This window comes from Temnothorax americanus, unplaced genomic scaffold (genome assembly GCF_048541705.1).
Source record: "Temnothorax americanus isolate GAGA-0224 unplaced genomic scaffold, ASM4854170v1 Scaffold30, whole genome shotgun sequence".
Classification (NCBI taxonomy): domain Eukaryota; kingdom Metazoa; phylum Arthropoda; class Insecta; order Hymenoptera; family Formicidae; genus Temnothorax; species Temnothorax americanus.
Genome location: NW_027509443.1, coordinates 2,347,634 through 2,371,659, shown reverse-complemented (window position 1 = coordinate 2,371,659; position 24,026 = coordinate 2,347,634). Strand labels below are relative to the sequence as shown.

General features: G+C 40.9%; 1 protein-coding gene across 2 annotated transcripts in view; it reads right to left on the bottom strand.

Moving 5' to 3' along the window:
• Positions 1–16,490, bottom strand: part of So (SIX homeobox 1 protein sine oculis) — a 34,797-nt gene extending 18,307 nt beyond the window's left edge. Inside the window, exons 1-3 of one of the 2 annotated variants that reach the window (XM_077412496.1) lie at positions 16,067–16,490; positions 9,629–9,911; positions 8,088–8,322 (exon numbers count right to left, since the gene is read on the bottom strand). In XM_077412496.1, the coding sequence (XP_077268622.1) occupies positions 8,088–8,322; positions 9,629–9,911; positions 16,067–16,390 (842 nt within the window). In that variant the 5' untranslated portion in view covers positions 16,391–16,490. The remainder of the gene's footprint in view (positions 1–8,087; positions 8,323–9,628; positions 9,912–16,066) is intronic. The other variant, XM_077412497.1, reaches the window with a different exon arrangement.
• Between the last annotated feature and the right edge of the window lie 7,536 nt (positions 16,491–24,026).

The window sequence follows — 24,026 nt, the reverse complement described above, 5'->3', positions numbered from 1 at the left end:
CTTGATTCAAAATGTGCCGCTCTTCTTTGTTCACGCGTAGAATTTTACGACGGTGATACCGGCGGATCATCGAGTCCGGTTCGTAGAAAACGTCAGAAGAACCGCACACGTCGCCCGATAAAAACGTCGCCGCAAACAAACGCGCGGTGAGCAGCCGTGCGCGCGTGTGTTTCGCTTATGCGGCGCGAATAAAACGTCCGTCCCTAATCTAATCTAATCTAATCTAATCTAAAGTGGACAATCTCTGACGGCCGACAAATGAGAGAGACGTTAATCCCGCTGCCAGTAGTTTCCGAGCGACGATCATGGAGCACGGAGCGTGTTTACAATTTAGTCATTAATGCGGAATAAATGTAAAGTCCGTGTATCTTTTCATGTAAACCATCTCCTAAGAATCTCCTGGCCAGACATATCGTTGTGTAAAGTAAAATGCTCGAGGAATAGTTTAAAATTTAATAAATAGATATCTTCTAATACGCGTAATAAAAAATACAAGTTATCGAGCAATGCCGGAATGAGAATACCTGCTCTGTATAGCGGAGAAGTTATATTAATATGTACGAACAATTGTACGAAATTAATTGCGACAATGTTAATTCCTCCGAGCAACGCACACGTAGGAACGTATGTCTAAAATTTCACGAAATTTCTATATTTTATAACGCGATCGACCGATCGAATCGAGGTCAACGCCGACGAGAGCCATCGATTAGATCGGTCTGGGAGAGACTTCTTAAATTTTAACAACAAATCGATCGCACGGGATAAGATTGTCGGCCGGCTGGAAATAACGTTCCTTCCATGTCCTCCTCCCACCATTTTTCTCTCCGCGCTGTCGGATGAAAGGGGCGAGCGAGGACGAAGGCGAGGGCGAGGGTTCGAGGGTTGGTACATTAGCAATGTTTTGTTGACACTGGAGAACAACGACGAAGCCATTACTGGCTTCTGCCACAGCGTGATATGGCCCTTCGATCCATCGTGAAAGCCGGCGGAACGGCAAACTCGCGCTGTAGAAGCGGCTCTGCGTATTGGTCTCTTTCTATCATAAAGACGTCGCTTGACATTGTTATCTCTGCATTCTTAATTTTCACATTTAGAGAGATATATTTCTCTCTAATATATCACATATTTCAAAACCCATGAAAAATCGCGGCATTGCACGGATCACGATAAAATATAAAATGGCTCCAACAATTTATAATTCTCATTTCATAGAAATCAGAAATAAACGGAAATTAAGTTACTCTCATAAATCCCGATTTCTCCCCCTCGATCGTTTCAATACCGATAAGATCCTCGGCTTAAAAATCATTCGGCCGAAGAATAATAAATTCGGAGTACGATAAGTCGGTTGGAGAGCGATTATGGGATGCCCGTACTTATTCGGTCTTGTATTTATTTCCGGCGCCACGATGTTGCTCAGAAAAAGTGAGAGCAAAACAAAAAAATATACAGCGCGACCAGCGCGTGCGGTCGGGAGTTTATTTTTGACTGCGAAGAATGAATTAGGCACAATGCACTCGCGGATGCACCGGCGTCCATATCCCCGTTTCTTTTCCTCCTGCCCTCTCTGACTGTATTGTTTGCCATTCTGACCATGATCGAAATCCACGTGTTTTAAGTGTCATACATGTATGTACAACGGTACGTAGGACGAAAAAGGATCGCAGCGCGAAACATGCAGTATTTATTTTTCAAGCCGAACGATAGAATCGATACTCGAAAAAAAGGGCCGACTGACCGATGTTTTTCAAATCTTCGAAAGAAACACGGCGCGCTGCCGAAAACGTTGCAACTACGGCGCGTTTTTTTTTATGCTTGTCGTTACCGCTGCTGGTCAATCCAGGCTCTCGTCGCTCGAGAGAGACTCGTGGAGTAATTTTTACCCTGCCGTCAATATAAAAAATAATATAATAGGTTATAACCTGTATGTATAAAGACTCACGTAAACGTAGTATATAAACAGTAAATAAAATAAGTATAACAGTAATATATAGAATAAGATAATTATAAAATAATTACATAAAACAATTACCTTGTTGAATTAATCGTCGCTTAACTGATGATGAACTGACTGACAGCAGTGACAGCTGACAGCGCGCTAAACGAACGCACTGACTGCACTGCACTGCGATACTAACGCCGCTAGCCGCCAGTGTCGAAAAAGTGAAAGTAACGTTTCTGATTATGACGTCTTCATATAAGACGTCGGCGTTAGGAAGAGGAGGAAGTAGGGCACGTAGCGGAATATTATAAGAGAAACCCCCCCCCCCCCAATTGGACCCCAAGCTATCGATCAAGCCTACTTAGAACTTGATCCGTTCACTCGTTATCGAGATCTCAACATCTCGGGTACTCGCAACCCGTCGCGTCGCGTAAAAGAGTCACGGTCGGTCTCGCTCCGCGTGTACTTGGCGCGAGACACTACCGTGTCTCTTGATTAAAGGAAGCGCGTGATATCGTTAATATTTCCCTGCCAGAACGCCGACGTCTATAGATGTCGAATTGACATCTTATAGATGTCGATTCGACATCAGCACTCCGGCTGGGTTATAAACCTGTCGACTATTTACACGTTAGAGCGCACAATAGAGAGCACATATTATATAAGAGAATAAGAATAAATATTAAATATTATAAGATCTATAAATATAAAAAAATTTCTGTAATAAATATTAAATATTATAAGATATGTAAATATAGAAATGTTCCTATATTATATCTTATATTTTATTCTTTTTCATTACGTTGCGTTACGTCTAATTATTATTTCTGATTTCTAATATTTATTATTTATTTTTATTCTTAATGTGTGCTCTATTGTACGGGTCTTGTCCATACCGTTTCTTAAATTATACAGATCACAACCCGCGACTTTTCTACTCGCGCGCCACACAACGCTCTCGCTGCCATATCGCTCTCCATTGTCAGATATTATTTATATTATTTTTAGCTTTAACGGCCGAAGCGATCCCATCCAGCGGACTAAAGTAGCGCCGCGGACTCTTCTCTCCCTCACGCTGCAACGCGACACCGCATACGGTCCGCACGCACCGTCGGAAAATTTCGAGAAGCGGCCTGCGCGGCGCGGCGGGGACGCGCGCGTCGCGTGGAGCGGATTATCCGGCGCGGCGCCGTCGCCGATCATCTTAATCAGCATCACCGCGCGTTATCTCGCGTTTGGGCGATACACGCACGATCCGTCGTCACCGGACACCGGGTACCGAGAACAGCGGTTCCGTTATCGTCGGCAACGATGCAACTGCAACGACGGGTCGCCGTTGACGCACCGCGTCATCGTTGTCGTCGTCGTCGTCGTGTCTCGTGCGTTTCTCAAAGTGCAGCGGATGCACTTCGGCGCGGTTGGATGCTGACGACTTTGTATTCTCCGTGCTCGCCGCGCATCAGCCGACACAAATAATCTAGCGCGCTGATTACAGCCGGAGAAGTCTTCCTTCTCCCTTTGCCACCATCTCTCTTATCGGGGTCGGCCCCGATTTTTTCGGTATGCAAAACAGCCGTGGCATACCGCGCGGGGTTTTATCTCGATCGACGTCTCATTGTTTAAAGTTTGTTACGGCAGGGAGAGAGAGAGAGAGAGAGAGAGAGAGAGAGAGAGAGAGAGAGAGAGAGAGAGAGAGAGAGAGAGAGAGAGAGAGAGAGAGAGAGTGAGAGGTCCCGCTCTTGCGGGTTGAGCGTGTACGGGTATTATGGGTGTTTCGAGAATCCATCGTGTTTAGATCGGCCTTATCTTTCGCGCGATTTGGAGCATATATACTTCCGCTCGGATACGCGCTCTGTGTCGATAATTACGGTCGACCGATATCAATTATTCAAGAGCTCGTTGTGATCACGCTTGTGAAAAAAAGCGCGTCAGAGAAAACTGGATTATGATCTAATAGTTTAATTCATAATTGTTATTATTATAATTATCATCAGACATCGTATATCATTACTGTTATATACAAATTATTTGTTTTTTTTAATTCCTATTACGTGGTAGAATTCTCATCTAACGTTAATCATTTTCTATCAGCTATCATCTGATAGTAAATAAGTTAAACACTACGTAAATAATCTTTTAAAATTCACTTAGCCTTTTTTTGGAGCGGTTTGCGTTTTATTGAGCGTGCGCGTTATATCGTATCGAAATGAGGTAGTTAAATCGCTCGATAACAGCTCCCGGGAGAGGACTATGGACCCCGGCGTATTTGACGTTTTTTGTCTGTTGCAGACGCCCACGAGACGCCCCTGTCCCGAGGGGCTCGTCAGAACGCCGCCCCTGCATACGCGAGATATTCATTTAATTTCCGACTATGTATACGTTAAGCACTTAAATAATTATGGTCTTAATACTCGTTTATTATTTTTTCGTTATTATAAACATTATTGTAAATAGAATTAAGTTCTTTTTATAATCTATTTACTGGAGTCAAGTCCATATGCATTTAATCCAGTGTTACTCAGAAAATATGTAGCACGATTACTATAAAGTGAGACTTAAACCCCAATCTAAGAGTTAAGTCGCATTAAGATAAGTTTTTTTTAAATATTTTAAATTATTACTCGGTCCTTGGACTTAAATTATACCAATAAAATTGGTATGATTCAAAATTATTACAAAATTGTTTATTATGACAAACAGTGTATTAATTGTGAAAAAATAACATACATATAATAGTACATACCTGAAGTTTATCGTACTTCATCTTATTGTTATATAGTAACGTCGGATTAAAGTGTAAAGATTTGAAATGTTAATAATTTCAAGAGACTGGCTTTTTATTCCCTGTTATATAATCTTATTTACCTAATTATATTAATTGAAAAAATAAATAAATTGGTAAAATCTGTCTTCTACTAAATCTATTTATAAATACATTTTTAATCGCGTTGATATTTAACATAGTAAACAATTTATATATTGATTCCGGTGAAAGAGCCATATGTGCGAGACATTAAATGAGATACGGTGCGCGAAGAACAGCGTGCGTGCGCGTTAATCCGGAACAAAATTTACTCTTCTATGTTTTCAACAGATAAAAAGGTCTGTCCGTTATTAAAGAGCTTCTCGATCTTATATTCTATCATCCAGAATAATTTTTAGCCGAGTAAAAACATTTTATTACGTTGAAAATCTATTGTTAAACGCGCGTTTTTCTTGAAACGATATTTTTCTGTATAATAGGTTTACCATTATTATTTCTCTAGAAGGATAGGATAAATATTAGGATGTTTCTTCCCAAACCCAAATTATAGAAAAAATTGTTAATTTCCTTAAACAATTGTAAAAAAAGCAGAGTAAAAAAATTTTTGTTTAATCGATAAAAATTTTACCGAGAAAAAAATTCTACTTTTGTCATGCACGTTTCGATATTTTGTCAAACTGTGATAAAACAAGAAAAGTCTCTTTTTATCATACTGTATTTTTATATAAATAAACGCTCTTGCAATAATCGACATCACATTTTCTTCCTAAATGTATAAAAAAGCAATTATAAAAATAATTTCGATTATATTTATTGTATAATTTGCAAGCAATTTACCGCACCATAATTTTTTTGTGCTTACAGGTCTCAGATCTCCTTAATGTTTCAAAAACTGTCGTTATCACTGTTCCCGGCTAACATGGAAATAAAATCCATCCGTAAACAAAATATATTTTCTGCTGACTGCACATTAGCAGAAGTGTCAGCGAGGAGTGCCTTCATCGAAGGATATATGGATCCGGCCGATCCATGCGAATCGTGGTTACGGTGTTTTCTCGCGAGGGAGGAAGTGGGAAGCACCACCGTGGCAGGACCAGTACACACGTCGTGCCACGGGGAACGTATCGAATTTCTTATGGCTTCTGTGTATTCCCATGGACAGCGGCAGGGGGTCAGAGATGCGTGCACGTTCTACGAAGTGTTCGCGAATTAACGTACCCGTCCCAAAGCGTTCAAAGATCATGACAGAATGATGAACCATCGGTACATATAACGTTCGTCGAGTTCAATTTTAATTTTTAACGTTACAAGAAAATGTAAAATTCATCTTCGCATCTAATGTATATCACCAAAACTTGAATTAAATGAAGATTCTATATTAGTTCCAAACTCGAGTTCACACAAGAGACGTATTTTATTAAATCATTTTTGTTGAACGCGAATATATAATTCGCGAAAATATATAATCTATAAGAGAAACGTGTAACTCGCGAAAGTTTGCGCAGATTGAATTGATCGTTCGAGACTGATTATTTTCAGAGTAAAGTAAAGTTCGTATCCAAGAATTTATGGTCACCCTAGGCGCACTCATGACGTTGGGTCTTACAGACCTATATCTGATGGCTTTCCGGATACGCGCGTATGGCATCATATTTGCCGCATATTAATTACAGGAAATCCCGCCAAAGCACCTATGCTCCTGAATCACCCTAATATCGCACAAATATCCGTTCAATTATTCCCATCCGCGTGTGATTTCGCGAACATTTACTCGTTCGAATTACTTTAAAAATCCATGTACTTCAAAAATCCATCTTTAGCTCAAAAGAATTTTTGGCAACTAATAATTGTTTTAATATCATACTTCAACTTAATTCATATTACAATAATTATAATTTGTTTAATTACAATTTAATTTTAATTAGAACGGGAAGCGAACGCTATAATAAACAAAGAAATTTTACATTTTGAGACAAGATTGAATGTATACATTGCACAGAGATAGTTTTTCGTTACTTATATTTTACCGTTTAAATTCACTACAAACTTGGGACAACTTGGCAATAACCAAGGAATTTTTAAAATATACAAAAGACATTTTACAAACAACGTAATAAAAATTACTAAGGAGATTGGTAATTTTTAAAAAATTATTAAAATTTTACTATATATTTTAGTAAAATTAATCAAACATTTCTTATTTTATTGTAATAGATACATTTTTTATTATGGCAAATATTAATCAGAATAGCTCGCATAAAATTCTTCGTAAATATATACATATTGTCCCACAACTACCATTACATGATTTTCGAGGTAAATTCTACGAGAAAAGTGTCTCTGTGTAGTTCGACATACAATATTCAAGAGTTTCTCTTGCAATGAACTTATATATTCGGTCTAAAACCGCTAATTAACCGATTGACAAGCATGCGGCATATACTTTCGATTATCGATGACTAGCCGTCAAAGTGCTAAATTTTGCGGAAGAATTCGCAGGAGATTGGCTCTGTCAGTGGCCCAGATGATGGCCCAGCTGCTGGTACTTATTTATTTATTATTCGCTCGCTCGCTCTCGCTCGCTCGGCGAAGAAAAGGACGGCCGCGCGCACGAGCATGCACGCATGCATGCCATGCGACACGATGCTCTCGCGGTGGAAGGCATCGCGTTACGCGTACATAGTTATGGGGCCTCCGCTCGTTTCTAAAATCGGATGTAGAGCAACGACCTTCCAAACAACACGGGACTCCTACGGGCCGCGCGCTTCTATCCGCGAGAGACGAAAATTCCATGGCACGCTAACGCGTCCGTCAATTGTACATCTGCGTACCGTCGGGCGCGTAAAAATATATATTGCCGGATATCATTTACTTGACAAAGTATTTAATAAAACGATGGTTTGTTAAGCGATCTTCCAATTCGTCGTATTTATTAATATTTTACTAATTGCGTTATCTTCGTGTCGCTACTCCTTGAGTCATTCCTGTTAATTTCTCCTATTATGGAGCTTAACATATTTCTATTTAGTATGTTTAATAAGATACTTCAACAGTAACAGTTTAATATTTTTTTAGTTTAAATTAGAAAGAGAACTCTGGGTTCTCTCCCATTGACCCAATTTGACAGCCGCAATATTTCCTCTTAGAGTATTCGTTTTCTAGCGCATTACAATCCTTACTTTTCTTTATTTATATTTCTAGATAATTATATAGATTGTTGCATACTTGTGTCTATTCCAGAGAACTTTTGTTTTAGAATAAAATGCATTCCTTTCCATCTTTCGGTTCTAGCGAGGCGCATGTCTGATGTCCCAATGACAATTCAATTTACGTTAATTATCTAAGCGAAAAGCGACGCCTCCGGCGTCAAAAACTCACCTATGCTCGGCGGCACGGTCTCTCTGTCTCCTGTTTTTGAACCAATTACTGACTTGCGTGGTGGTAAGGCCGGTGCTCTCCGCCAATTCTCGCTTCTCGCGCGGCGACGGATACGGATTGGTGGCGTACCAATCCCTCAGGACGCTCCTGGACTTTTCCTTGAAGCAGTAAGACGTCTCCTCGCCGTCCCAGATCGTGCGCGGTAAGGGAAACTTACGGCGCACCCGGTACTTTCCTGCAAAGTGAAAGATGAATCCTTCTGTAAGTCAGGACTACTATATATTCTCTCTCTTTCAGAGAAAACATTGAATAGAAGTGCATATTTAAAAGCGTCGCTGGTACGCTAGTCTTAAGATATTGCAGTGCCGTCAGAATACCGTCGCGCGAGTCTATACCTGGTATCTTTAAATATACACATTTTGAGGCCTCCAAGATAAATATTCTTGGGTGAAGCCTGGCGAGTGAAATTCTCATCGCGAACGCGGATTCGCAACGCCGCGCCGGCCGCGCCGAGAAAAACGGAAGAGGAAGCGCCGGAGTGCGTTATATGCACTCCGATTCTCTCAGCGTGCTCACAGAGGCACGCTTTGTTTCTAGCTTCTCTTTTTCGGGGGACGGATTTGGTTTCTGGGCCGAGTGCAACGACGTCGTCAGCTTCACGCGCGCGAGACGCGCGACGTTTGCGAATAGGATCGAGCGGGTAAAATAGGGCCAAGTCTATACCGCTCATTAGAGCTCGTACTTGGTGCGTACGATAATAACTTTGTTCGTTTTGTTCGTCCGTTTGGCTGTTAATTGGTCCGATGATGAAATCGTGCGGCGTACATTCCGGCACGCAATGTCCTTTAGGCGCAAAAATTAATGCGACGCGCACGCAACGTGTTATCCACGGAATATTTTATGTCGAGAGGTTGGATAAACTGCTTATAAATTATCACACACAGCGTATTATTAAAAATTACAGACATTTCTTTATGGGATATACCGATAATAAAATGTTAGCAGTATTAATACATTATATTAATTAATAGTATAACATATTTCGAGAAATAATAAAAATAATTAAAAATCATTAATTTATATAATGAGAAATGTGACGTATTATACATAGGTATTTTCGAATCTTTATATAACAGAAAAACTTACATTAATCGGCGTTACTAACATTTTTAATGATTTTTTACTCTGTGAATATTATATGATTTATTTATTTATTTTCAGAAAATAACCATCGTGCTATTAAACATTATGTTCTACATTTTTCTCTGTGACTCTTCTCATCGATCAACGTTGATTAGTTTTCAAGTGAAGATTGGGCCACTAAAGTTATATTTTTTCAAGATCTACAAAGATATTTCGCTTTAACCCAAATAATCGTTGATAAAAATGGGAAATACTTATTTAATCAAACGATCAAGATGAAAAATTAGCAATTAACAATTACTAGGAAAAATGTTACATTGTCAAATTTGCTCGGAATAATTTTTACCGATCTTACTACCTAACGCAAAAAAAAAAATCGTTGAAAAATTCTTACTAACCAACTGCGCCGAGGGGCCGTCCGCGCAGCCTCTCGGCTTCGATGTAGTGGGCCTTGAGCCAGAGAGCCTGCAGCTTCGGATGATTGTTCGGGCTGAAGGTGTGGCTCTCCAGGATCCTGTAAAGCTCCTTGAATTGGCCCCGATGGAAGGCGACGATCGCCTTGGCCTTGAGTACGCTCTCGTGCCGGTGCAACCTGGTGCACGCCGGCAGAGACCATAGGAATCGGCTGAGCCTCTCCACGGAGCCCGCCTGCTGAAGAACCTGGACATTCGACACCATCGCCTTGAAGACGATAGACAGGGGGGGCACACTGTTAGTCGGCAAAACTCATCCCGGGTCTCCTCTTATTCTAGTGTATCTTGTATATGTCTCATATTCATCTCTTTCAACTGATCATTTCGTTCAAGGAAGATGAGTCGGACAACTACCGGTGACTAACAGGTCAGTCGGGACAATTTCGTGTAAAGAGGAACGGTGAGAACTAGGATGAGAATGGAAGATTCAGCAATTGGCAATTGAAACGTTTATACATCTATGTATTTTCAATCCCAGGAAAAATTAACCTTTAAACGAGAGAATTAAACTCAGATCAATCCTCTTATAATACATATAATAGAATTTTCAAGCCGAAAAAATTAATTTAAATTTAATTTATTTAGTTTTTAACAAAGTAGAGTGTATACGAGTCATTGTTAGATATATTTAATTTAATTATTCATTGTAATTACACATTACAAGTTAAAAAATTATAAAAACTGAGGCATAAATCGGAATACTATAATGTAAAATTACACAAAGATTCTAAAGCCTTTATAAATTTAAATAATAATTCGAATTAATCCTGATTAAATACAATTTGTAAACTGAAGTAAACGTCAACTTTAACAAAAACCAGTTTGAACGAGTACAAGAATATCTTGGTTAATTATTTTATTAAAACGCCTCTTTCTTTAAAAAGAAAAGGCTAACATAGCTTCAGATGGAACTGGATTGTATATTTGAAATTTTTAATCTTTTCCTTGAAACAAAGATATTATAACGACTATTCAAATTATCTTAGGTATAACTTTATGTATTGATATAGCACTTTTGACACAAAAAAAACTAGTTAGATCTGGAGATCTGGAATAGATTTGTTACATGCCCGATTATTTTTTTTCTCTCGACAAAACTAGTGTATGTTTAAAATCATCGCATCAATAAAGAGGCTGAAAAATTAGTCTGGACAGCATTTTCTTAAAGTAGTTATTTAAGTTATTAAATCTTCCTCAAAAAGATATCAATTTAGAAGAATTTTGGGATTATAAAATAAATTTTGTAAAAAATTGAATAAAATTCAATATAATATCGGGATAAGGTGTCAGAAGTTCGAGGAGAATTGAATCAGGATGTCCTACCTTCTATGCCGATATATTAACGGTTGATTTTTTCGATTAATAAAATTTTTGCGAGCAAGCAGAAATGAGTCCTCGTGTTTCGGAGCGATTAAAATAGTCTTAGATATTTTCGGAATATATGAAATATTTTCGGATAGTCGGTGGTTCCTTATGTCAAGATGTTAGAATTCATAATCATAAGCAAAAATTCTGTATTTTTAGTTCGTATATATTTCCATTAGAAATATAAATATATATCACGCAATAATGCAAAGCTATGAAATGACGGGAACTTTAATAATAAAATTATGAAGCACGGAAAGCCATCTCTCTCATACACAACTATAGTTTGAATAAAATAATATAATTTGACGGAGAGAAAATCTAATTATGTGTAAAATTACACCCGACATACATCTTTGACGTTTAACATCAGTATAATTTCTCGAAACGACTATTAATGAACTTAAACGATCGCGTAACACGATCCTAAGTGGAACTATACATCAATTTTATTTCGTCGTATACTTCAGTTCGTTTTATCGGTACGAATCATGTTATCCCTGCTTGCGCGTTCTCCCGTTGACATAATTAACCACCGAGGATTCCGTTTGAGAAATGAGCTATCTATTTGCCAATGCTTTGCGTCAATGACGTTTATTCGATATCACGCGCGCACCATATATTACCAGTCTCGATATCACCGTTATTACGTATCTTTAATTTATACAACTTTGTTAAAAGCCCGATATTATCATAAAATCGATACGTTACTGGTACGTGTAAACTTTATTGCAATACAAAATCTATGCACGCGTGTATAAATAGTCGTTCGACTCTATAATTGCCTTTTTCAGTGACACGAACACAAAAATTTCACGTTGTATCCATTTATATTTTTTTCCCTACATTTTCGAATAATCATATATATTAACATCAAGTTTAATTTCATATATTAAATCAAATTAATAAATTTCTCACGCTTGAAGAAAATTGATATCGCGAGAATCTCGAGATTTCCTTCCAGCGCACGAAATTAATTAATTGCTGAGAATCCGTCACGAAATTATGTTATCGATCCTATGCTGACGAGTGTCTGATGATCGCTCAATTAGCAATATAAACTCTATGTTATACACCTGTCATCTTTGTCTGCTCGCTGTCGTCGCCGGATGTCGCCGCATTTTCCACGATACGGCCGATTAATCTCGCACCGCGTGGCGCATAATGAGGAATGAGTATCACGTCACCCGAACGAAGAGAAATGTACGACATAGATCTTAAGATTGGCTTAACTGTCAACGATGCTGATGCTGATTAGAGGGACCGCTGTTACGCGAGTTTATTACCCCCCTCTCTCTTTTAGAACTGGACAACGCAAACAATTGTGTAACGCATAACAATTTTTTATGTATTATAGACATCACAGACGCGCGCGCGCTATTTAGCTTTAACCCTTCGTAGTCACACTTGGGTCAATATGACCCACACTCATTTGAATCTAAATATCAGCTAAATGCCTAGCTTAAAATCGGGCTTGGTCCACCATCTACAAGAGTTTGAAGTATCCTCTATAGGTAGAGACCGTTAATCATGTAGGTACTCGTTCACGATTTTTTTTTCAACATGTTGCCAGTTGATTTTTCACAAAACTGCAGTTGTTTTATATTCTAGAATGTTTAAGGTATGTTCCAGAATTATTTAAACCCGATCGGACCGATACCATTAAAATAGCAACCATTAAAAATCGAATGGGTCAATACGACCCAGTGTGACTACCGCGAAATTCTAGAGAAGTGTCTACGAAGGATTAACATTATACTATTATTGTTACACTATTGACCCTTGATACATAAAACTGTCAAAATATGCGATGACAGATGCTCACGAAGTTAGCGCAACGAAAGAACCAATCAGCATCGTGGAAAAATGTAAATTTCTTACACCGCTTTTTTATATGAGCGGAATAATACATTAAAAATTGAATGTATAAAAAAAGGGATAATCTCCGAAATAAAGAATCTTTCCGTTTTATTCATTTAATTGATGGACAAACATTTAAATCTTCTCGCTGAATTTTGGATATGATTGTATGCAATATATACAAATAATTACACTATGTAATTTTTATTCGATAATACTTGCTGCTATAATACAGACATTAAAACTATTGGGATAAAAAAAGATGGAATCTGAATTAGATATGATAATAATTCAATATATCGGACTAAGGCTGCTAAATTGGGATTGAAAGTCGATGTTCTTAGAATAATTTATCCTCCAGATTCAGGAGGGAATCATTCAGTCCTATCATTTCTCTTTTTCTCGTGTGCAAGATCGATTCCGTTGATATTCGACAAGAATTGGATCGGCCGACACCCGGTGAAACGTTTCGATTTCATTTATGCTTTGAAAAGGGAACCATATCGAATGGGCACCTCGAATGATACAAGACAACTAGCGCCCACGTGTCACAGCGTATGGCAACAATCGCAATATTTTTTGAACGAATCGATACGCGATATAACGACCCCAATATCGCGGGTCAGGATTCATGCACGGGGGGCCCCCCTCACGAAGGGCCCTCGCATTTCTCAAAAGTTCCAATCGCAGAATTTGAGCGCCATAATTATCTGTGCGACGTGGGCAAGGAGTTAAAGTCTAGCCGCATAATTATACAGCGCTAGTACAGGGGATATGCACGTGCAAGAACGCGTCGTGCAGCGATGCAATTTGCAGCCGATCACTTCCGCGTTTGGCAAATCCCATATCTCTTCGCACGCTCGTTATCTCACGCGTGTGCTACGATCGCCGCGCGCACGTTTCAATCGCTCGTGAATATATTTTCATCTTCTACAGTGTACGAAGAATAGAAATTAACTCTTAATATTCACGTGGCGAGTATACGCCTACGCGGCATTAGGTATTAAAAAATCGAAAATTAAATAAGCGACGCAACAACACAAAAATCTAAAAGGCATCCCAAGGGATATTCGAAAGATTAAGATACATTTGAAACACATGTGAGCGTTTATATCGCTTGGATTAAAAAGCATATCGCGCAATAAAGCTTTTGTTGCAATGTCACATTTTCATAATTATTTTATCTATTTTTCTTTCATCTACCAATCCAAACTTATATTTCTTGATTTGAAAAATTCAAATATTTAAGAGTTAATTTACTAGATTTATATTTTAGTAAAGATTTTTATGTGTATTTAAATTTTTAATTTTATTGATAAACATGATGATAAATCAAATAAATCGTTCGTTGTTTGCATCCCGATGTAGCTTCTCGAGTGTGCCAGTAAAGAATCGGTGAAAAATTTTGCCAAGCGTGAAAGAAATCGCCTTTCTCTCTCTCTTTCTCTCTTTCCCCTCTATATTTCTTTCGAACAGGACGAGTTAACATGTGGGACGTTCGATATGAGAGACGCGTAAACGTCGCGCGCAAAACAATTTACGGTTACAGTAAAATCGTGCAGATTCCATTAAGCGTGTGACATGCAAGCGAATCTTGGCGCATAACGCTGCACATTGTCGGCGACGTAACGACCGCACCATCGCGGCGGCAATTTCATCATCGGGACGTAGATCCACGCCGTTTCCACACTTCAAAGCGGCAATCAACACGACGGACGGCGGGATTTGCGGGTGCACTTAACATATATCGAGGAGAAGCAATTCATTCCAATTTGCAACATTAAAAAAAAAACAACTTGCATATACGCGAAATGGAGATTTTCATGACGTTTATCGCGATTAATGATGGAATTTAATGATGTCGCGTTTCAATAAAGCGAAAGGCTGGCAAATCGACCGGTATTATTCGTCGAGGAAAGTGCAGCGCGAATGCTAGCCAAACTCGCCATCAGCGCCGCGGCTCATTGTCATCATCAGCTGTGCGTCGCGAGTAAGTATCGCGCGCAGATTTCTGGCAGTCCTTGTACGTTGTTTTTGTTCGCACACACAATAACGTTAAGCAATAGTTGTTTTCTCTTTCTTGGAACTCTATAAATTGTCGAGTCGCATAAAGCCGGTTCTACAATACGTCGCAAACGATGGCAACTCTGCTATTATAGTTGAAAAGTGTTATTTACTCATTGCCGATTGCCGGTTACTGTCGCCAAAAAAGTTAAAAGTTCGCCAACTCCCTTTTGACAAGCGCAACATATGGAAATAACACTTTTCAACTAGCAGTCGCCATCGTTTGCGACGTATTGTAGAACCGGCTTAAGGATCAATTGTACCACATAACTATCTAGATGTAACATCAGCGTTCACCTCGCAACGTTATTGTGAAGGACGTTTATATCTATACTTTTAATTGGAATGTGAATAGACCGCTTTCTATAAACGCGACGCACAGCATCGAGCAGCAGCAGGCGCGGGTTATGCAGCTAAAGATCCTCTAATAAGAGTCACGAAAGAACGTCAAATTTAGATTGTAAGTATATCAAACAAGACGAATGACATTTGAATGATGCTTAGAAATCATCCTGATTTATCAGATGTTCTTTGATTCTTTGAATGGTTTTTTTTTTGAAGACCGATTCCTTCGCCATGTAAATTAATTTGAATCTTAATGTGATCTAATTGTTACATAGGAAAAATAATTAAATACAATTAAATCATTAAAGCACTTCTGTCACCGAAATTTTTTTGCACAGCCTCAACTATATATAAATGCACTATATTTACAATGTATTTATATTTTAGATTGTTATATAGAATATTGGCTGTGGGTACTGTTGACAATTTAAGAATTAACTACCTGAGCATTTGAGCAAAATTACGAGCATAAAAGATAGCGCGCTCACTCACAAATCTCAGAACCTAAAGGGTTATCAATGTCGAAGGAATCGGCCCTTTTCCGCTTCCTCCTCACCACTTTTTCTCCTTTCAACTGTCCTCTCTTCCGTGTACTCATTTACTTAATTACCTTTCTCGTGGCAATCTTCTAGCAGACCCGGACTTTCCGGACTTGCTCGGTGTTACTCGGTACATTTTCGTGTCTCTTGTCGGAGGAGCGCCACGAAAACGGGCAATCACACGACTTACCTCGCAGACACACGCGACTTGCTCCTGCGTGAAGCCGAAACTCGGCAGCTGGCCGTTACCGCTGCCCCCGGCGGAACTCGCCGGGCTGTCCTGCGGGCTGTAGCTGGCCGCCCCGGTCGCGCCGGGCGTGTAAGCGTTCTCCACCGTGCTGCCCGTCGTCGAGTGCCCGGTCAAGGGAGTGGGCGTGCTCTGAGGGCTGTAGTCGCCGGCGGCGGTACCCAGGACATCCGCGCCGCTGCCACCGCCGCTGCCACCGCCGCCGCCGCCGCCGGCTGACGGGCCCATCGCGCCCCCGTTACCAGCGGTGCCCCCGTAGGCCATCATGGCTGCGTCATCTCCGGGGTCCACGACGACCCCTCGCACGGCACCGCCGCCCTCCACCGTTGTGGACGCGATCGTCCTCCCCGCTTCGCGTTCGCGACCGCGACGGGTTCGCCGCTCACGGGTTCCCCGATCCGACGCTACGCGAAAGGGAGCCCCCCTCCCCTTCACTCGCCGCTCATCTTTCGCGGGGTGAAACCCTTCGCGCGGGGATCACTGCGGGTCCTTGGGACGTCCGAACGGGGGCATCGCGCGACGAGCCGATCGACGATCCAAGATTTTTGACGGGAAACGTCTTGACTCCGATGTGGGTTATCGCAAACTTAAAACGGTCTATAGCTTACTATGTTTAAAAAGACGCGGCGAGTCGTCGTCGCAACTCAGTCTGGACCAGTTCAGGTTAGTCCTATTATAATAGCGATTTTTGTATAACGCGTTGAAAGATGACGAGCAACGAAATCTGACAAATAATTATTATAGAGCCGCTAATTGATCTAACACGTGATAGCGCGAATAGCGATGGCACACTTGCGCGCTGCTTGTCAAAACTGATCACCCAGTTACCGCCTCAAATGTATCTTTTCTCTTTTACGTACACTCGACGTTCCTCAAACACTTGCGCAACGTTACTTGTCATAATCATTGGTTAAACCATAATCAACCAATTTGAACAATTGAACGTGTGAATTCATAGATGTTGCACTATGCTATATGAAGCTTCGAAGCAAGCACCGTGAAGTTCTTTTACATTCCGTTTGGCGAACGGTCGATGATCGTGTCGGGATGATCGTACGTCTCTCCAAGGCATCGGTATTCATCGGTCCACCAACCGGTTGCGCGCTCGAAATGTTCGCGCGACAGATCGATCTCGTTCGATCGAGGATTGTGCGAAAATTCGGACGATCGGCGAGCGATATTTTTGGATTGCCAGGCTGACCGAAATTCTACGAAATAATGAGATCCTCTCCAGAATCAGTCTTGTGAGCAGCTTCGAGCCGACGGTTAGCGGATTCACGGATTCCTATACTTCTTTTTGGATCACGCTCGCTGATCTCTGCAGTTTGGTGTATTCACGCTTCAAAAATCGGCCAAAAAAAAATTGCGATTCCAACGTTGCTGGATGTCTTTCTCGATCGGGGGTTTTCACTAATAGGATGTTGCTTGGGCAAGTAAAAATGTAATTTCAAGCGGAAAGTCAAATCAACACACCGGGCGATAATCCTCAATTCGCTTCCGTCGAGTCTCGCCTATATACCGTCTTGGCTCGCGTCCATTCCTGGAAATACCTACTCGTGGAACTCGCACAGTCGTTAGATCATCATTCCCGTCGAGAACACTTCTGCCAAATTGATCCGCGATCAAGAGAGAGGATCCGTCCATCCATCCGCGCCGAGCAGTCGTTCCCCGCGCACCCCGTTTCTTCCGACTCGCGCCGCTCTTTCTTCCCGTCTCGTTCTCACTGCCGGCACACACAGGTTGCACCGTGAAATCCACGGGCTCGTATTTCCACGGGGCGAGCGATCGTATTTATAGACCGCTTGGTACACTCGCGAGCGCGCCGCTATTATTAGAGGCGCCTTAACGAGCGTCTCCCTCGCTCTCCTTGAACCCCATCGATGCCTCCTCTCGTCGCGGATGCTCTCTCTTCGCGAAAATGTCACCAAACCGCTTCCACCTTCGAATTCCCCACCGTCTCGAACGCCACTTGACAATTTTAACGACGCCTATCTGTATACGGATAATAAACGCGACGCCTCTCTTCGCTCTTCCTAACGAAGTAATAGGGCAATAGAGATAATCCTCTTTGGTCGTTGCATTTTCACATTCTCATTCCAAACACCGTGCGTCCGAGAGAGATGACGATCGGCACTGATTCACTTAAATGATCGCTGGTGCGATGCGAGCTTAGAATCTGATCCTCGAGGAACGTTCGACGATCGTAGTCTTTCGGTGTCACGTCGGTTCGCGTAGAACGGGTGTGCTCGGAAAATTCCACCCGGCTGATCTTTTTGGTCAATTCACTGATGTGTTAACGCGTCGTCGTTCCGAGAGGCATATACGCCGTCCCCGATACTCGCATCACCGAAGAAACAACACCGACTCGGGATCGGGAGAGCCAGGGGCACCGTGACTCTCCTCTCCGGCGCGGCGAGAACTCGGAAACGAACGCGAACGCGATCGCACTCGCACGCGTTCCGCGGATCCGGAGTCTCCCAGAGCGATTCCGATTCGGCGATCGTGATCTAGATCCACGGCTGGACGAGCGCGGGCCTCGCGAGGCGACGGATCAATGGGCCGTTCTGTCTCTCTCGCTGCCGCGCGAGAGAGATACACTCTCCTCACGCGCGCACCAGAAAAGACTGGCGACGCGGCGCGTCGCGTGTCGGCGTCGGCGAGCCGAGTGCGTCATGCGCGACGCGGTGCGGATTGGCGAGGGGCGTGGCCAAGCTGACAGCTGCGTGACGCGCGGCGCTATTGGCCGCTGGGCATGACCGCAGCCACCATACCGCCGCGCCATTGGTCGCGTGCGCGCCACCAAATGAGCCTCGTTACGAACGTCCGGCACGAGCGGAGAGAAACAGAAAGAGAGAAGGAGAGAGAGAGAGAGAGAGAGAGAGAGAGAGAAAAAAAGAGAGATAGAGATGAGACACGCGAGCGAATTGCATCCAGACCGCGGATCCTTCCGAGGAGCTCGTTAAATTCCGGCCTTTTCTGGATGTCTGTTCTCTTAATGACGCGCACGCACAGCGGGGCGACGCGCTTTTTACGTCGATGCATGGAACGTTTATCTGATGATGTACATAAATCTCGAAATCACGCATTTATATAGAACAGTCCTTCGTCAATTATTTGCTTTTTTGTCAGACGGTTCTCGGACGGACTATAAAAAGGACGCTAAAAATTATACCGATTGAAGGACGAAAGAAGGATGAGAAGACACATATTGCTGTTATCGCTGCAGGTTGACGATTCTTCGCGTCGGGGTTGGAGACTATTATTACAGATTTTTCATAGAGTTGAGATTAAACGCGGTAACATTTCGTAGACCAGCGATTTATTATTCTTTAGAGGAAGGCAGAGCGAGAGTCCATCACGTTCAAAATTCAGATTCGCCGTTTGGCGAATTTACGCGATATCCGCTCGTGAGGTTAACAGCGTCGGGGCGCGATAACGCTTGTATGAGATTAGCGTGCGCAACGCTATCGCGCTACCAGAAGCGCTCATAGAATCGAACGAGCCACGAGCCACTGTGGCATTATTATTCATTGTGCGAGGGTGAGTTACGAGGAAAAGCGACGCGTAAGAAAATAAATGAAGGAAGCACTAAAGATCTCGTTATTAGCGTCGACTTATTAGCGGTGCGCTCGCGCGGGGTCGACAAAGGTGGGCGAAAAGAGGTGCGGGAGGGAGGGACGTGCGCGCGGAACGACGGCTTATTGTTCTTCCCCGGGGAAAAATCGATTTATAGTACTCGCGGAGTTTTATGAACGCCCCCGCGGAAGAAAGGTAACGTCGCTCAGAAGCTACTTACGACAGAAGTTGGATAAAGTTTCACGGATAGAGCGTTCGCCCGCGTTTTTTTGCGTTATACTTAAGGCACTGCGCGCGTCGCGCGCTCGGGCTACCTATACTTATATATATAGAATAACATACGTCGCGCACGGTCTGCCGTTATATAGCGAAATCCCCGACAGACCGTCCGATTTAACAGCGAAAGAAAGCAGCGATGGCGAAGTCGGCGGCGCGGTGAGTTGCTATATATGTTGAGAGTTCGCGATATCGCGGATTCTTTTGAGAAGGAGCCAAAGAAAATGCGGAACGCGAGATAGGCCACACTATATATGATAATTCCCGAAATTTCTGAAAAATAAACTGATTTGCCGAAATGAACTACGAGAGTTTCTCTCGATTAAGGTATTATTCTTCATTTTCTGCATTATTATTCTAACTTCAAAAAATACGTGTTTTATATTCCCTTGACACTATTTTTATTATTTCCTTTGTAAGAGAGAAAGAAAGAGATTGTGTGATATATGAGTTACGAAAATAAGCTTGAAAATAAGAAAATAGAAATAAATAAAAATAATTAGAGAAACGTTAAGATAAATATTTTCTGTAGAGTGGGATTATAACGAAATTTTCTGAAAGATCACGGATTATTGGTCTATAGTAATCATGAATATAAAACTGCAAAGCTTGCAGCTTTTCTATTGAAAATAGAAAATTTCTGGGCAAATTATATGACACGAAGCACAAGTTCATATGCGCAAGTAGGAAAACATCGCAATTAATTGTTTTTGTAAATATTATTTTTAGTGTGGGCGCTTTAATTGTAAAAATGTGTCTAAAATAATACATGTACATGCACCGCGGCATAAATGGTATCCCACGACGGCTAGGTATGTTTGTGTTTACATACACAACCTTGCCGCCAAGGGACACCATTTCTGCCGGTGTATACATAATGCATCCCAATGGAGCATATGATAGAAAGATCTCGTTATTCACATAGAGTTGCTTGCGAATCTTGGCTCTAGTAATCGTGAAATAAGTATATCTAAAACTGCACAGGATAATAAGTGAAGTAACCTGGATTTTGGCCGAGGCGATGAAATCTTTCTCATTAATGTTTTCTTATATATTTTTTGATGTGCTGTCAATCATTCATTGTCAAATATTTATTTCAAGCTGATCTAATGGGAAAATAGCAAAAATCGCATTCAAAGTAGTATAGAAATAATCAGAACAAAAACTAATAAAATCTGAACAAAAACTTATAATAAGAATATATTTTCTTAACCTTTCTTTCTCTTCTTCCTACCTCTTACCTCACCCCCTCTACTCTTACACTTAGGGTATGATCCACTAGACGCTTCAAAACATCATTTTGTCCTTGTTTAACATTTGATAAACAACAAGGATGAAATGTTTCCAAGAGCGTTTGGAGCGCCAAGTGAAACGCACCCTTAATCTAAGATTATCCATTCTATATAAGAAAAAAAAAAACAACCCAACCTAACCTAACTCAACACCACCAAACCTACTCAAAACCCATCAAAACGGCCCCAAACTAATCTGCTCTCCTCCCCCCCTCTTACTTACTTTTCCCTTTCCCCTCTCCTTTCCATCCTTTCTTTTTCCCTCTCTCTATTCAGATTTCTACAAATCTGCATGCTACTTTGATTGCGATTTTTGCTATTTTCCCATCAGATCAGCTTGAAATAAATGTTTGATAATAATTCACATAAAAAAATATAAGAAAACATGCATAAGAAAGGTTCCATCGGTTTGATCAAAATTAGGTTACTTTATCCATCGTTTTTTATCTATTGAAACTGTGAACCTGTGCACGGAAAAAAAGGATTAGAAGACTAGATTAGCTACTATGGCTATTACGGTCAACGTGATGCTACAAATGCTTTGGAGCGTTCTTCTTCTCCTTCTTTCTTCATTGAAAGAAAAGATGAGAAGAGAAATATTTCGAAGCATTTGTAGCGTCACGTTGACCGTAGCCTATACATATATAGAAAATCGTAAAATATGGATAACTAACATTTTTGCAGCAAGAGTTATAATTTAGCAATAATAGCAAATCCTTTTGTTAAAGTTTTTGCTACTATTATTGTTAAATTATAGCTCTCGCTGCAAAAAATGTTAGTTATCCATATTCTACGACTTAGATTTGCTATAGTATAGCTAATCCTTTTTTCCCGTGTGTAAATTACCAATTGAGACATAATGCGCAAGCATGCGTGCACAAGCAGGAAAACGTTGCAACACGTTGTTTTTTCAAATGTTTCTCTCAATACGGGTTCTGAACAAATATTGCCTAAAATAATGCGTCTTATATCCCAACAGAGTACGTGAGAGAAAGATTCCGTGTGGCTTGCATTGATCTGCCTGCAAGGGCATCTGACTGACGTGGGACTGACGTTCTTCAACTGTTCGGCAACTGCGTATGGAACCCTTCTGCCCTTTACACGGCTCCTGCTCTACCGAACGATATTGGAGAACTTGAGAAAAGGACGAAGGATTCTACGTTTTGAATTGTGTCCACCAATTCTGACATTTCCCGTTGCGTATATGAAATCATGCGTTGCGTTTCGAAGACACGCATTGATCTATCTCTCTCGCATTCGTCTCTATCGAGTTACCTTATGTGACGACGCATTGGACGATGCGCGGCTAATAGTAAAACTTGGAGTTATTGAAGGAGACCTGCGCAGGGTCGAATGAGCCGTATGATGTTCAGAATTTCGCATCCGTCGGGATGTACCGACGGCAATGCGCCGCCGACGGATGCAATATCAAATGGGCGAGTATAATCTTCATAATTACGTCATCCTTTTGCGTATGTATTACACATCTGTGTATATTAATATACTATTAATATAAAAGTATATAAAAGATTTTAAATAAATCTATTACTTAGAGAATTAGTAAAAAATATATATTATTTAGACATACGGAGAGATTTTTTTGTTATATTTTACCCTAAAATTCACTACAAACTTGGGACAACTTTGCAACCAAAGAATTTTTAAAATATACAAAAGACATTTTACAAACAACGTGATAAAAATTACCAAGCATTGATTGCCGCACCAACCAAAATTATTGAAATTTCCTAGATATATTTTAGTAAAATTAATCAGACATATTTTATATTTTAATGTAATAGATATTAATATTTTTTATTATGGTAGATATTAATCAGAATAGCTCGCATGAAATTCTTGGTGGTACATGTTGTCCCACAACTACCATGATTTCAAGGGTAAATTTTGAGAGAAAATTCTCTCCGTGCAGCGTTTATATAATAAAACTCGCGCGCGTTATGCAATACACATCAGTATTTGTTAACTCTCTCTCTGTTCCGTCGAGTGACTTGTATAATTCAATAATATCGCGCAATAATAGATGTTGTCCGTTGTGCGGAACTTCCTTCCTTTCGCGGTGCGCACAATCGATCCTCGGGGAAAGGAACCCCGGCGTTACGAAGACGGAATTGACACATTTTATTCGAGTTGTATGCGCCTCCCTGCCACCCGTGGCGTCGCCATTCATCCTCGGTGTACGCGCCGGATGCCAGCGGTTTGTGGTCCACGATGAAGTCGTTGACACCATAATATGACGTTCAAAAAACCCTCCCAGGTTCATCCTAAAGAGCCGCGAAATCGACCGCTCGATCTTGCTGATGGGACAAGTCGCGCCGATCCGCATTCGTCGCGATGCCCTTATCGTCACTTTACTTCGCGTGTCTTTGATCGAGTACGATGTAAACAGTTTCGCTAAAATGAATGAAATTGAGATTGAAATGAAGATTGAAGAGTAAAGGTAACTTTAGATTTTTTAAATGAGTTTAATGGTATTTATTAGTGCTGCTATAACTTATAGGAGATCGGAAGAAGGCTAACACACAACATATGATAATATTTATTAAAACATAAAAGCATCATGTAACTCTGATTTGTATGCACATTTTTCTTCACTTATTATTTTAAGTATATCTTGTGATAAAAGCAGTAGATTAGTACAGTCTTCATTAATAAAATAATCAGAATAAAATAAAGCCAATAATTTTAAATTATTAGAAGGATAATAACAAATATATAGTAATCGCAAAAATCTAGCGTAA